The sequence below is a fragment of the Chelonoidis abingdonii genome, chromosome 1 (assembly GCF_003597395.2).
Source record: "Chelonoidis abingdonii isolate Lonesome George chromosome 1, CheloAbing_2.0, whole genome shotgun sequence".
In the NCBI taxonomy this organism is placed as follows: domain Eukaryota; kingdom Metazoa; phylum Chordata; order Testudines; family Testudinidae; genus Chelonoidis; species Chelonoidis abingdonii.
In genome coordinates this window covers 113,930,194-113,945,699 of record NC_133769.1, presented here as the reverse complement: position 1 = coordinate 113,945,699, position 15,506 = coordinate 113,930,194, and the positions used below count along the sequence as shown (strand labels likewise).

The 15,506-nt window shown below is 39.6% G+C and overlaps 1 protein-coding gene across 3 annotated transcripts in view; it reads left to right on the top strand.

Annotated features, from left to right (window-relative positions):
* BICD1 (BICD cargo adaptor 1) overlaps positions 1–15,506 on the top strand; it is a 274,856-nt gene that overhangs the window by 240,196 nt on the left and 19,154 nt on the right. Inside the window, exon 9 of one of the 3 annotated variants that reach the window (XM_032778931.2) lies at positions 7,622–7,630. The exons of the other annotated variants lie outside the window; for them this stretch is intronic. Coding sequence (XP_032634822.1) covers positions 7,622–7,630 — 9 coding nt within the window. The remainder of the gene's footprint in view (positions 1–7,621; positions 7,631–15,506) is intronic. 3 annotated transcript variants of the gene reach the window in all.

Sequence of the window (15,506 nt, the reverse complement as noted above, 5' to 3'; positions counted from 1 at the left end):
TTTTGGCAGAGGAGAAGTTGGGTTGGTATCTGCAGTGAGGGGCTCCAGTACAGAATGGCTGAGTTAAAGAATTCTCAGGAAAGAATTCTTGATTCCTTCCTGATCCCAGTTGACTCCAATGTGCAACTAAATCAGCAGATATAGACCCTTCTGATTTCAGATTATTGCAGTATGATCCACCTGGGCTCCTTTATTGAGCTAATGGTTTCTAATCACAATTGCCGAAGAACACCGATCAGTTCACTTACAAAGCGTATTGTTTGACTTCCTCAGGATAATATGTGTTTAGCTGTACTGTAGTCTCGCTGCACACTACACTGAGATCTCAGTTTATGGATCACATCTAGGATTGAGATTTGTTCCCTATCCCCCTCTTCCTTTATCAATAAGCTTTTTTATGCTGATAAAAATTACTTCTCCACTAGGCTGAGCCAACCAGGATGTGCACTGAGCAGCTGCAGCTGCAGCCCTCTTTGTTGTGTGGTTGTTTTCCTATTTACATGAGAAAATGAGAGCAAAAAGGAAGCAAAAGGCCCCATAACATCATTTATTCCTTCTAAAGGAATCTCAGTAATGAATTTAATGCTGAATTTGACAGCCTCCCAGCATGCAACATTGTATCACCAATGACCTTTTATTTTCAGTTGTATCTGAACTCCTTCCTCTCTGATTTTCATGCACAGACCCTGTAGATGTGATTAGATGGTCTTTAATATTCCACTACCCCAAATCTGACAGAGGTCATGTTTCTGTTTTCCTTTCTTGACTTTGTCAATGAAGGGAAGGGGAAAAGGTCCAAGGTTGGTTCTCAGCTCTCTTTCTTTGTCACATCCGTTATTTTGACATAAAAGTTCTTTGTTATTTGTAGCAATCTGAGCTTAAAATTATACATTTCACTCCATTGAGATTCTTGGAGTTGGAGAAAAAAGCTTTAGATAATGGTTTCATAGGAGGCTTTTAAGCACGCTGTAGAAAAATGAATGCCTGCAGTTTATTCTCCATAAAATGTTTGACCCACCATAAAGTAGTGGGTACTAAACTGTTCTGTATTACTCTCTTTGATGTTCAATCTTACTGCTATTAAGAGGTCACCCACAATATTTTTTGGGACATACAGATCTCTGCCCTTCTTTTGCATGCTACTGAATCAAACTATTGCAGGTTTCACATTTTGTGCATTGTTATATTTATATTTACCAACAGTAGACTTTAAATATGTAAAAATACCGTACAGGATACGTGTTGAAGTGTTTCAGATTTGTCAAGAGGAGAAATGACCCATTTTTTTCTGATAGAAAAGTACTATTTAATGGATAATTATGTTTGTGCTATAGAACTCTATATAATCGGTTTGAAAAACAAACACAAAAGAAATCCTGTAGAAGTGACATTACTCTCTGAAATTCAGAGACTAGCTGAGGCCAGATCCCCAGCTTATGTAAATCAGTGTAGTTCCACTGGAGCTATGTTCATTTACACAAGTTGAGGATTTGGATCTATAGGTTTTAGATTTCATTACTATTAATGACTAATTAATTTATTAATTACTAGACAGCCTTTGCATAAAGAATAACGTAGTGACCTGACAAGGGTTTTTGTTTAAATAAAAACCTGTTTAAAGAGTTTTAAATCACAAAGAGGTTCAATCCTTTAAGGTAATGAGTGTCTCAAAGGGGCTCTGCATGTTCAAATCTCATTAGCATCAGGGGAGATAGATGGCGCTGAGCATCTGTCAGGAGGTACTTAGTACCTTGCTAGATCAGCTCACAAGTGACGAAAAATTCACATGGCTTTTATTTTTTCATTTCCAGTTGTATGTTGTTGTTTTTGGTTTTTTAAAGATTTGTTTCCTGTACCAGTATTGCATAACTACTGAATGTTTAATTTAATAATTTTCCTCAGAAGTATTTTATACAATTTTTATTCTGTTTTTATTTGATTTATATTTCACTTACCTCTTTGTTAGTAAGTGTGTGTGTGCGTTTAATTATAATGAAAATGTTATGTGTGTGTATTTAACACATGAGGCCAGATCCTTGTTTTCTGTTCCAGCCTCTTTGCACTGCTCAGGCTGCTGGAAAGTGGCAGCCAGTGGATTCCCTTGATATATGGGAACCCCCCACAGCACATAAATCTGTCTCTGCACTGCCTATTCCCTTCCCTTGTAAACCAGGATCACCTGATGGTGAGGGGAGGTTACGAGGGTGTCTATAAGGGGTGGGGCCATAGTTCATCCCTTTGGCCAATCCTCAACCAGTAGAGTAATCCTTATGGGACAATTACTACTCCTGAGGGAATTCTGCACAAAAAAATAAAAAAAGTAAAAATTCTGCACAGCACAGTGCTCACTTTATATTATATTTTATTACAAATATTTGCGCTGTAAAAATGATAAAAGAAATAGTATTTTTCAGTTCAGCTCATACAAGTAGTGTAGTGAAAGCTCTTTATCGTGAAAGTGCAACTTACAAATGTAGAATTATTTTTTTCCATAACTGCACTCAAAAACAAAATAATGTAAAACTTAAGAAGCTACAAGTCCATTCAGTCCTACTTTTTGTTCAGCCATCGCTAAGACAAACCAGTTTGTTTACATTTATGGGAAATAATGCTGCCCACTTCTTATTTACTATGCCATCTCAAAGTGAGAACAGGCGTTCGCATGGCACTCTCGTAGCTGTCATTGCAAGGTATTTACATGCTAGATACGCAAAATATTCATATGCCCCTTCATGCTTCGACCACCATTCCAGGATACAAGCTTCCAAGTTGATGACAGGTTCTGCTTGATAACGATCCAAAGCAGTGCAGAGTGATGCACATTCATTTTCATTAGCTGAGTCAGATGATATCTTTTTTTTTGGTGGTTTGGGTTCTGTAGTTTCCAAATCAGAATGTTGCTCTTTCAGTAATTCTGACTGCATGTTCCAGACCTTGTCCCACTCAGATTTCGGAAGGCACTTCATATTCTTAAATCTTGTGTCAAGTGCTGTAGCTATCTTTAGAAATCTCATATTGGTACCTTCTTTGCATTTTGTCAAATCTGCAGTGAAAATGTTCTTAAATCGAACAATATATGTGGGATGGTCATCTGAAACTGCCATAACAAGAAATATATGGCAGAACGTGGGTAAAACCACAGAGCAGGCGACATATAATTCTCCTCCAAGGAGTTCAGTCATATATTTAATTAACGCATTATTTTTTTCACAAGCATCATCAGCATGGAAGCATGTCCTCTGGAATGGTGGCCAAAGCATGAAGGGGCATATGAATGTTTAGCATATCTGGCATGTAAATATCTCACAATGCCAGCTATGAGAGTGTTTTGGTTTTGAGTGCAGTTATGTAACAAACAAAAAAATCTACATTTGTAAGTTGCACTTTAAGGAAAAAGATATTGCATTATGGTATTTGTATGAGGTGAAAAATATTATATCTTTTGTTTCTTTTTTACTGTGCAAATATTTGTAATAAAAATAATATAATGTGAACACTGTACTCTTTGTATTCTGTGTTGTAATTTAGATCAAGGTATTTGAAAATGTAGAAAAACATCCAAAAATATTTATAATAAATGTAAATTGATATTCTATTATTGTTTAACTGTGTGATTAAAACTGCAGTTAATCACGATTAATTTGTTTTGAGTTAATTGTTTAAGTTAACAGCCCTAATAGCCAGTGTAACTTACACCCTTGAAAGAGAAGAAAAAGTTGTTTCTTTTTTTTACTGTTTGGTTTCTATCTTCTTTTTTCTGAGGCTATTAATCTTCAAGCTTTGAAGTTATACAGGTTAAAACTTCTAATTTTAGCGGCTAATAAACACTTCAGCTTTGCTTTGCATTTAAGAACAAAATCTACAAAACTGTTCCTAACTTTATAAACTCCAGTACCATAAGTATCCCTTAAATTCCTAAACCTTGATTTGTTCTAACATCTCTTTATTTTGAGACAGCAGGACTGTTAGAAACCTATATAATTAGGAAAGCATAATTTTTAAAAAGGAAGTGATCCAAGGCCATTGATGAAAGTTCTTAGCTCGGGTACTAATTTTGCAGTTAGCCTGCTTTTCAAAAGTATATCAGCAGCCTATTCAAGCAAGCCCTAATAATGCCTCACTTGTTTCTAGAACGAGGTTGATTGTAGACTTGGACAGTTTTTAAAAAATCCTTTCTTCTCCTTGTTTTAAATTAAATATTTAGGTCAATGCAATACATTCAGAAAAAAGAAGTCATATGGACAGAAAATGACAATTCCTTCTATGCTAGTTACCTGTTGACTAAGCGTTTGATTCTGTAATGGGGTTCTGGACTCAGAATTTTATTGTGTGTAAGATACAATTTTATGTATACATCGTGATAAATAATTAACTTTTTTGTTTAACTTATCCACAAATCTATAGATAAAAATTCAACAGTACAACATAATCTTGCTTTTCAAAGGAATCTGTCAAAATTAATTCATTCAGAATTTTAACGTACCTTCAAAACACTGGGCTAGATTCACCACTAGGCTCTGTTTGCTTTCTGTGGTGATGAAACGCAACCATAAACTTGGCTTAACCAGCCAGATCAGATCATTTTGGCTGGTCTTTGTAATTGGAGCAACACAAAGAAGCTGGAGCATGCTGATGAATCTGGTCCAACATTTTAAAAATATTGTCCTAACTCTGGAAATCCTCCAAATTCACAAAACTGAGGTCAACTACAAATTACTCTCTTGGGTGTGTCATGAGCAAGAGGGTCTTGGTCTGAGTTTCTCTGTGATCCCCTGAATATGCATAAAATATATTTGTACATGCAGTGAATGCGTTGATGTTTATGGTCTGAATTGATATGCGCAAGTTGCCTTATCTATTTTTATACACAGACAGGCTATTGACATTTACAGGATTCCTGCAACATTAGTTTAATATATCTTACACTGTTTATAGAAATTATTTTAATCAATTTTTTCAGGGTTATGAACTGTAACTAAATCAGGTGCTACATACAAAAATGATAATTTAGACGTCTTTAATGTTATTACTTGTGTCCATATTTTGTTCTGTGTTTCTCTGTTTTCTGTTATTTTTGTAATGAACCATTTGTGTGTGTATAATTTTGTTTTCATTGTTTAATGTGTGGGGTTAGAGCATACATCTAGAAATAGCTATATATCCTTGCTATTAGGGTCTACGTGTTCTACATCTGATATGCTCACTTAACTAAGCTTAATGAGTGTTATGCATTTACATCACTCCTACTGTGGTACATTGTCCTTGTAAAAGCTACTACAAAACTGAAGAGAAGTATCATTGCCAAGGACTTTAGCTGTCTGTAACTGATCAAGAAATCAGCTGGCTAAATGTACTTTTACCTCTTGGTGCCACTGTGAACAGGACCGCTTGCTTTATGCTTTTTCTCTGTTATGTTTAGTTTCCTAATTACCACAGAGAAGACCTATGGCATACATTTCATGCTGGTCAATATCATTTAACTATTATGATGACATTAATTTACTGCTGTGCCACTGGTTTATTCGCTTCTCTTTGTATTTTCTCATTACGTTTTTAAAGTGCGTTTAAACCCCCCCTCCTTATGAAGATATGTTGCCAGCTACAAAACAAAATTAAATAAAGAAATAAAGGATTGCAGTGAAGTCCATGTCTTAAGGCTGAACATTATCAAGAGGTTATTGACTTTTTTCCATGTATATAAAAATTGTTACCTGGTTATTAGATTGAATTTGTCTCATTTAAATAACAAATTTTAGCAACTTCTGTTGGAAGTTCTTCATTAGAATCCATTCGACTTCAAGCTGTTTCCAACCAAGTATATAGGCAAGTAACACATCACACCTTTAAAAAATGTATTACCAGTACTCTTGTTACTTTCCATAAAAATATTGTGTTCCTGAATCTACCACCCTCAATTATCTGAAACAATTATTGACACTTCTTCAAAATTCCTTTAACAAATACTGTCTGTCTTTATGTTCTATGAAAAGGTTTAATGCAGTTTCATGAGTTACTGATTTTGATCGCCAATAATACCTGAATCTTAATTATTGTGCTAGTCATCTGAAAACATAAGATGGTGCAGAAGGGAGTCTCCGCTTGTTTAAGTTAGTGAAGCAGGGATATTTTTTTCTCTCTATTGCAGAGCTATTTCTTGGGAAGTCGTCATCTAATCTCATCAGTAACTTCTGTCATCAAAATGAACATATTCATTATTGTAGATGTATTGCTGTTTTGGGCTGTGACGGTTGCCAGCTGTGCCTTTAGAGCCTCTTCCAAAGCCTACAAAATCCCATTCACCTTGACTTCAGCAGGCTGGGATCAGACCTTACTTATACCCTGACATGGTTCAAACTGTACCATGGCCTTGGCCATGTTTGCAGGCCAGAATGACCTATGAAATGTATCCACAAGTCTTAAACTGAAAATTGGTAACCTAGACAACAGTATCACAAGTGATATGTTTATAAGCCTTTTCCTTTTTGCTTTTGAAGCCTCTAAATGATATATCACATTTTTAATGTGTGTACACAGTAGATGCTTGGATCTGTAGAAATGCTATTTCTGTGAACTGTATAACACCCTTAACATAATATCTTTTTAAGCTTCTGTCCATTCCCATTTCTGCTAATTTACTAACCCCTATTTAGCATTTCATTAGATTTACTGAGGAATGATTTAAAAAATATCCCACAAATTGTATTCATTATAAAAATGCAAAAGCATGACCTACAATAAAAAAGTGTCAAACGGTCAAGAAATTTCTTAATATTGTTTTTTGTATCTGGAAAAAAATGCATGTTACAATGTTACAATAAGCCATTGTAACATACAAATGCATATTACAATAAGCCACAATGAGGCAAAGCTGAAGGTTAAAACTGACATACAGCTTTGCTTGCATTACTTTGATTACTGATTGTCGTTCACGTGACCAATGGAGTCCATGGAAAGACCAGGGGGAGACTTTAATTGGGGCTGGCAGGTAATCCAGGTGTCAGAAGAAAGTACTGAATAAAACTAACTAAAAAATTATGAAAAATCAGCTGTCTGGTCTCCTGCTATGGGACAGCATGTTAAAAGGTGGGAAGGGAAGACAGAGAGAGGTGTAGTGAATTGAGAAGTGGAACAGACTGGCAGGGGGGCGGGGGGCAAGAGACCAGCATGGCTTTTTAAAAAAGATTATTTTGAATGATGCTTTCAGATAGGTGAAAATGTTTCTACAGTGTTGGGCCATGGGTACAAGATTTTGATAAAATACAGATATAAAAAAGAATATAAGAACATATGACTGGTAGGGATCAACTGGGTTATTGAGTCCAATCCCCTGCTATCACAAGCAACCCAAGACAGGAAATATAATTAAAGAATTTAAATTTTCCGTTGTTAAAAGAAAAAGAGCAAGAGGCCAGTGCAGATAAGACAGCATCAGCATCTCCTGCACTAGCATATCTCTTTGCCTTCCTTTGATATTATGAGCATTCTCAGGGTTAGATTTTTCAGTTGATGTAGAATCACCTGGCCCTTAAGCTTGTGTAGCTGGGATAGGTTTGGCTCCCAACTTCTGGTTTACTTAATCTTTGTTTCCCCCTGAGCCTTTCTTTACTAAATGCTGGCTTAGCAAAGAGAGGCCCGCACCTTCTCACCTTCATTCCTAAATCTTGGGTGAAAATTGGGTCCTTCTGTGCCACTTCTGCTGCCTCCCCTCAGACTTTTCCTATTGCTTTAATTTCTGTTCCCTGCATAAAGAACTCTAATGCAACCTGTCCCTCTCTTTGAACATTACCTGTACATTGTTTCAAAACCTGTCTCAGCCTACACTGAGAGAGGGAGCAGTGACTGGATCCCCCTTGTCCATGTGCTTGTTGACCCCCTTAAAGAATTCTAGTAGAATGATGAGGTATGATTTCCCCTTACAAAAACCATGTTGACCCTTTCCCAACAAATTGTATTCATCTATGTATCTGATCATTCTGTTTTTTACTATAGTTTCAACCAATCTGCCCAGTACTGAAGCTAGGCTTACCAGCCTGTAATTGCTGAGATCGCCTCTGGAGCCTTTTTTAAAAAAAAGATGGCGTCACATTAGCAATCCTCCAGTCATCATTAAATGATAGGTTACATACCACAGTTAGTAGTTCTGCAATTTCACATTTTAGTTCCTTCAGAACTCTTGGGTGAATACCATCTGGTCCTGGTGACTCATTACTGTTTAATTTATCAATTATCACTGTTGCATCTGGATAATGGTTGCTGCTTATAGGATAATGCTTGCTAGCTGGATGGCTGCATCTCCTAACCTATAAACCATGCCACCACCGGAACATGTTTTCTGGTTCTCTTGAGTGGGTTGAAGCATCCTTGCCTGTTTCTTATATAATGGGAGAAAAGAGGAAATGGCCCCACCGCTTGTGCATGAATTCAGCAGAGGTCAGGATTTAGCAAAATCTACATCATTTCCTACAGTTTTCTTTGCATTGCAGGGCTAAAATATCTGGAATTCTGTGTTTGCTAAAATCTCCATTGTGCTGGGAAATTACCTGGCTAAATGCTAAGAGGAAGAAAAAAACTGTAGTTGTAATGTTGCTTAGATGAAAGAGATCAGTAATAGTGTAGCGAGGGAAGCCTGAGATATTCCAGGAAGCAATTTAAACAGCCTGATCCATAAAGCCATATATCTTTATGGTCAAACCAAAGTATAGCACTAAACTATTATTGTTAACAGTGCTTTATCACATTGTTCTGTGGTAGTCAATAATACAGATGGCATCTTTCTAAATGCTTTTCTTTATCTCAGTAATGACATATTCTAGCCAGTCCAATAAACCAATCACTGGTTCTTGCTGATAAGAAGCCTTTAGTTTATCTACTGCTTTCCTTCCATGCTTGTTATGAGACTGCATCTTTTGTACATACTTCAGGAGTAAACACTTATTGAAACAGGCATTGGGGAGTGATGAGATTTACACCTGTGGAAGTTTCCCTGCATTGCTAATCTTAACTCAATCAGTACTGTGTGTGTTTCTAAACCTTTGCTAAACTCGATGCAGTACTCCAGATGAGGCCTCATCAATGCCAAATAGAGGGAAATGATCACGTCTCTTGATCAGCTGGCAATACTCCTACCAAAATGCTGTTAGCCTTCTTGGCAACAAGGGCACACTGTTGATTCATATCCAGCTTTTCATCCACTGTAACCCTTAGGTCCTTTTCTGCAGAACTGCTGCCTAGCCACTCGGTCCCTAGTCTGCAGCAGTGCATGGGATTCTTCTGTCCAAAGTGCAGGACTCAGCACTTGTCCTTGTTGAACCTCATCAGATTTATTTTGCCTAGTCCTCTAATTTGTCTAGGTCCCTCTGTATCCTATCCCTACCCTCCATTGTATCTACCACTCCTCCCAGTTTAGTGTCATCTGCAGACTTGCTGAGGGTGCAGTCCATGCCATCCTCCAGAGCATTAATGAAGATATAGAACAAAAGCGGCCCCAGGACCGACCCTTGGGGCACTCTGCTTGAAACCGGCTGCCAACTAGACATGGAGCCATTGATCACTACCCGTTGAGCCCGATGATCTAGCCAGCTAGATACTCAAGTAAAAAATGTTGAAGGGTGATATTCTGCAAATAACATATTTAACATAAGTGTAATCTCCAGCATTGACACAATGTTACTGAAGGATCATTGCAAGACTTGCCACACAATATCACAGTCAGTCAACCTTTCTGCACTAAATCAAATAGTTGGTGCCATCTAGTGCTTATCAGCCTTGTACCCAGAAGAAATACTATACACACTGGTGTGCTCCTACTGTACCACAGTCACTGCTTCCACTAAATTACTGATCAGCAAGCCCTGGCCCATGCATCTGTTTGTTAACATGTTTGTAATAAGGTCTGGCAGCCATCAACTATTCTGCTCTCCTCTGTGACCATTACTGGCTGGCTTTCTTAGGGCATTGTTTGGGGACAGTTACCAGCAGATCGATGGAAATGATTATTCCCCTCTATTTGGCACTCGTAAGGCCACATCTGGAGTATTGTGTCCAGTTTTGGGCCCCCCACTACAGAAAGGATGTGGACAAATTGGAGAGAGTCCAGCAGAGGGCAACGAAAATGATTAGGGAGCTGGGGCACATGACTTATGAGGAGCGGGGTTGGGGGATTGGGCTTATGTTAGTCTGCAGAAAGAACAGTGAGGGGATTTGATAGGACAGCTTTCAACTAACCTGAAGGGGGATTCCAAAGAGAGGATGAGAGTATGTTGCTAGTCTGTTCTCAGTGGTGGCAGATGACAGAACAAGGAGCAAATGGTCTCAAGTTGCTGTGGGGGAGGTTTATATTGGATATTAGGAAAAACTATTTCACTAGGAGGATGGTGAAGCAGTGGAGGCAAAAGACATATCTGGCTTCAAGACTAAGCTTGATAAGTTTATGGAGGAGATGGTATGATGGAATAGCCTAATTTTGGCAATTAATTGATCTTTGACTGTTAGAGGTAAATATGCCCAATGGCCTGTGATGGGACACTAGAAAGGGTGGGATCTGAGTTACTACAGAGAATTCTTTCCTGGGTGTCTGGCTGGTGAGTCTTGCCTACATGCTCAGGGTTTAGCTGATCACCATATTTGGGGTCGGGAAGGAATTTTCCTCCAGGGCAGATTGGCAGAGGCCCTGAGGTTTTTTTGCCTTCCTCTGCAGCATGGGCACGGGTCACTTGCTGAAGGACTCTCTGCACCTTGAAGTCTTTAAATCACAAATTGAAGACTTCAATAGCTCAGTCATAGGTTAGGGGTTTGTTACAGGAGTGGGTGGGTGAGATTCTGTGGCCTACATTGTACAGTAAGTCAGACTAAGGTCAGAAGGGACCATCATGATCTTCTAAAGTGTGATTGTATGACCACTGGAATGGGTTACCTAGGGAGGTGATGGAATTTCCATCCTTAGAGGTTTTTAAGGCCCAGCTTGACAAAGCCCTGGCTGGGATGATTTAGTTGGGGTTGGTCCTGCTTTGAGCAGGGGGTTGGACTAGATAACCTCCTGACATCTCTTCCAACCCTAATATTCTATGAGTGAGTAATATCAGAGGGGTAGCCGTGTTAGTCTGGATCTGTAAAAAGCGACAAAGAGTCCTGTGGCACCTTATAGACTAACAGACGTATTGGAGCATGAGCTTTCGTGGGTGAATACCCACTTCGTCAGACGCAAGTGGTATTCCCTCTCAAAAGCTTATGCTCCAATACTTCTGTTAGTCTATAAGGTGCCACTGGACTGTCACTTTTTATGAGTGAGTAGGCTCTTCTCATCTTCTTAAGTGTTACTTTTCTCTTGCTGCCTTCTCTCTGAAGTAGCCAACAGCACTCATCTCAATTGAAATCACCACATCAAATTCCAGTTTGTTTTAATAAAAGCAGTGTTTCTTTGGCATAAGTTAGGATATCAAGAGAAAAATCACAGATTTAACTGATGGTAGGAAATAAACTCAAATTGTTACATACTGAGACAAAAGCAGCACTAAGATGTCCCAAACCTCGTGTTACAAAGTATGGAAATATTACCTATAACATAAATGAAAAAATATATTTCTCATCTTAAAGGCTGTTAAGATTTCTCCCACCTTTTCAGCTTAGAGTTTCAGAATGTCTTGGGAGTTTGTCTCATATCAGCAAGGTGAGTGTTCTCCCTTCCAAGCTGCTGTTTTTCTTGACGTATCACGCTGGCCTTTGACTTTGGAAATTACATATTTACTCAAATCAGAAACTTTGAGCAGAGGAAACAAATTGTTTCAGTAGATTTTGCAGTATAAAACACTGCATTTCTGCCTATTGCACAGCTAGTGTTCAGAAGGTGGGGGGGGGGTTGTTTTTAAGAAAAGATTTTCTTGCTCAGTACGCTTGATTCATTCTGTTAGCCAGGAGTTACATTAAATCAACATAGTCGTTGTTTTTGAAATCCCAGGAAAGAGAATAATTCATTCTTAGGTAAACAGAGACTGCTCCTGTTTTCAGGTGAACTATCAATAGCACGTCTCAGCAGAACACATTATCAAGTTCCCGCAAGATTTATGCAGCAAGTGCAATTGACATTGGGTGGCATGACAGTAGTGGGGTGGGTAGTATGAAAATCTAAGCTTAGGAAGTGAGAGTTTTCTGCAGGTTCTGCAAAATGAAGGGATTCTTCCGTCTCCAGGGTGAGTTTTACATAAAACACCAAAACATCAACTTCACATTTTGCAATATGAAATTCATTTTCTTCTTTTCAGGGTTTGATCCTGCAAATCTTTATTCACACATTTGGCTTTCTTAATGTGAATCGTCCCTTTAAACTATTGTTTCTATTTAGTGTTTGGCTCTTAATTTTTACCCATGAGATTTTTATAGAAACATTTCATGAATTTTGAGTTACTGTAATCAGAAGACACCAGTCACTTATTTGCAGCACCACTCATGTTGTTCTTCATGCTTTTCTGGGTCTTAGATCCCTTGCTATTCTTGTTCCTTGATAATACCAAGTCACTCTTTATACAGACAGCTTGTTTTGTATATCCAACGACAGAATGTATAAAGGGAGTTCCATTATGCTGATTGTATAGTCGCATGTAAAATTTTCACTGAGGACATTGCTGACAGCAGCAAAACTGCATGCCCATTTCTCAAACATTAAAAACACAGCCACACATGATAATGTTGATTGGATTCACCTATTTTGTGGTCCAAAGGGCTGAACACACCTGTGACACTATGTGTGGTGCTTAGCCAGAGGAAGACAGAGCAGGAAAAGATTTAGAAGGGTGTCAGGGATCCACAGGCTGGGGCACAGGGATCTAGTGCCCCAGCCTGCCATTAGTCCCTTGGGAGTGACCCCTTTAGCATGCCAGGCCCCCAAAGAGCCACACAGTTCACAGGGGCAGGCCGGCAGCCGCCGAGACTCCAAAACTGGACCTTTGGGTGCCAATGATCCTTGTTTCCTCTGGGGCTCCCACTCCCCACAGCAAGTCCTGCAGAGCTGAGCTCCTGTGGGAGGCTTGTTCTTTATACCTTCAGGACGCAGTGCTCCCAGTTAATGTTTTCAGCAATGCCAAGCACTCTTTTCAAAGCAAGATAATCTATTGGTTACCTAGCATTCAGAATGTGAAAGTCCTGAGGTTAGCGTAGAGCAGGGCTTCCCAGACTTGGTTCACGGCTTGTTCAGGATAAGCCCCTGGTGGGCTGCGAGATGCTTTGTTTACCTGAGCATCTGCAGGTCCAGGCCGCTCACAGCTCTCAGTGGCTGCAGTTTGCCGTTCCCGGCCAATACAAGCTGCTGTAAGCAGTGGCCCAGTCCACACTGCTTACTGCAGCTCCCAGTGGCCAGGAATGGCAAACTGCGGCCACTGGGAGCTGCAAGCGGCCATACCTGCGGATGCTCAGGTAAACAAAGCATCTCGCAGCCCACCAGGGGCTTACCCTGAACAGGTTGCAAACCAAGTTTGGGAACCACTGGTATAGAGAAGCAAAGGTTAAGACATTGTTCAGTCTAGCCAATGTGACGGCTCTACCTAGCCGAGCTGCTGAAGAATCCACTTTGGCCCTGTCTCTGTCCCTTTGTCTTTGGTTCCGGTGAACGGGGTGCATGCTGGATCTCTGTGAGTACAGCTTTTATCACAGCCACCTAGCAACTTTCCCCTTCGTTCTACTGCTTGGGGCCTTTGCTCTGTTACCTTGCAGAGAGGTGTGTGGGGTGGGGAGGTCTCCGTCCTCTTGGCTTTTGGTCACTAGTTGTGTGGGTCACTGGCCACTGGTGTTTCCATTGTCTCTCTGGATCCTCCATTCACATGTGTAGACTTTTATTCAGTTTGTTAATGACTCTGATTTCCAACCAGGCTGCTGAGTCACCACCTTATCCCTTCCCTCCAACCTCAGTGCATAGCTATGCAAAGCCCCAAGGGAAACTGAGGCACGCACAGGCATCATAAAAAATATTACCAAAATTCCCATATTTTTCACAAAGAGTTTCTTGGTTTAACGGTATCTATAGGGCCAGTGACAGTCCTGATATAAGTGGGTGCAACTTAATTGAATTAACAGAATTTAAAGCTGTTCCACTAGGACTAAATTTGGCCCATGGCTGCACTGGGCATTAGATTTGAAAGGAGAAAGTCGCTCTGGTCAGTCCAACAGTGAAGGAGAGTTGCTAGAATGATGAGAAGCTGTAGAGCTGACGAGGCTGAGTGGTGATGGGAGTTGTGCCCTTAGAGTTTCAAAGAAGGCTATTCTGAACCATGCTGAACCTTTTATATATTGCCTATCACTAGTGCAGGGCCTTATACTGATGTCAGTGGGAGTACTCCCGCTGACTTCAGTATGAATTGGATTGGGGGATTCTCATACAAAATAGTCATTCTGTCCCTGTAGTGGTTGAAATCAACACTGTATTTGGCTTTCCTGGCAACAGAGACTTTAGGAATAAACCAGTCTGACTCTTGCATTAATCAGGTCATTGATGCTGTTTTTAGGAGACTTATCATAAAGTAAAAATCTTTACTGCACCAGCAATAAAGCAGTGCCTGCATTTTATGGCTTAACTAATCTTTCATCAGTCCTGGGAACTAGAGAGAGACTAGACACAGCCATTCAGGCATCACACAATGTAAAAATGTTTTTCACCAGTAGAACAGCCATCTTGCTGCCTAAGACACCCTCCTGCCAAGCTACACATTGATTCACCAAGAGAAAGCTCTGGTCTAAGACCAGCACTTCAAGTAGACTATTCTGCGAACTGCAACAAAAGAGCAGCTCTGACAACTCAAGTCATATGACACATTTTGATGTGTTGAATAATAATTCCTTACACTCCTTCCTCCTCTTCCTGCCAAAGGTCATGCTCAGGATCCAAAAATCTGTGATGTTTACTGAGGTGAGAAGGAAGGCACCAAATGTGATTTGTCCACACACACTTAGACCACTAGAGGGCAGCACAGATCACCTTAGGAGACAGATCCCATATGGTGACTGATAAATAGATTTGTTTGAGAAGGGGTGAGTGTGGTATTAGAATGACCCCCAGTATTTACAGGCAAGTACCCTGCCCTCTGTGAAAAAAGAACAGTACCAACAGTGTCAGTTACATGTGGGGAGTCTTTGTGTATATATAGTACCAACAACAACGTCCAACTGATTGAGACAGCAGAATTGAATTCCAAGGGAACAATCTTCCTCTACACCAGAGCAGAGACTGTGACATTATTTGTACCTCCTTCAAAAGGAGTTTTGTGCTTTGAGTGACAGCCAGTGAGAAAAAGAAGAAAAGATTAATGATTCCTAAAAAAGATTCTGATTGACTATGATGTCTTGTCATTTTTGTTTTTAAAATTCACGTTAGAATAACTTCCCATTTCCTGAGCAGTTGCTTTAGAGAAAGAAATTTAGAGAATCAAAAGCTGAGATCTAGAGAATCAAGATGCAGTATTCATGGCAGGCAAGAGATGCACAGACCTCACTGAAATCAATGGCAAAACTCCATTTATTTCAAT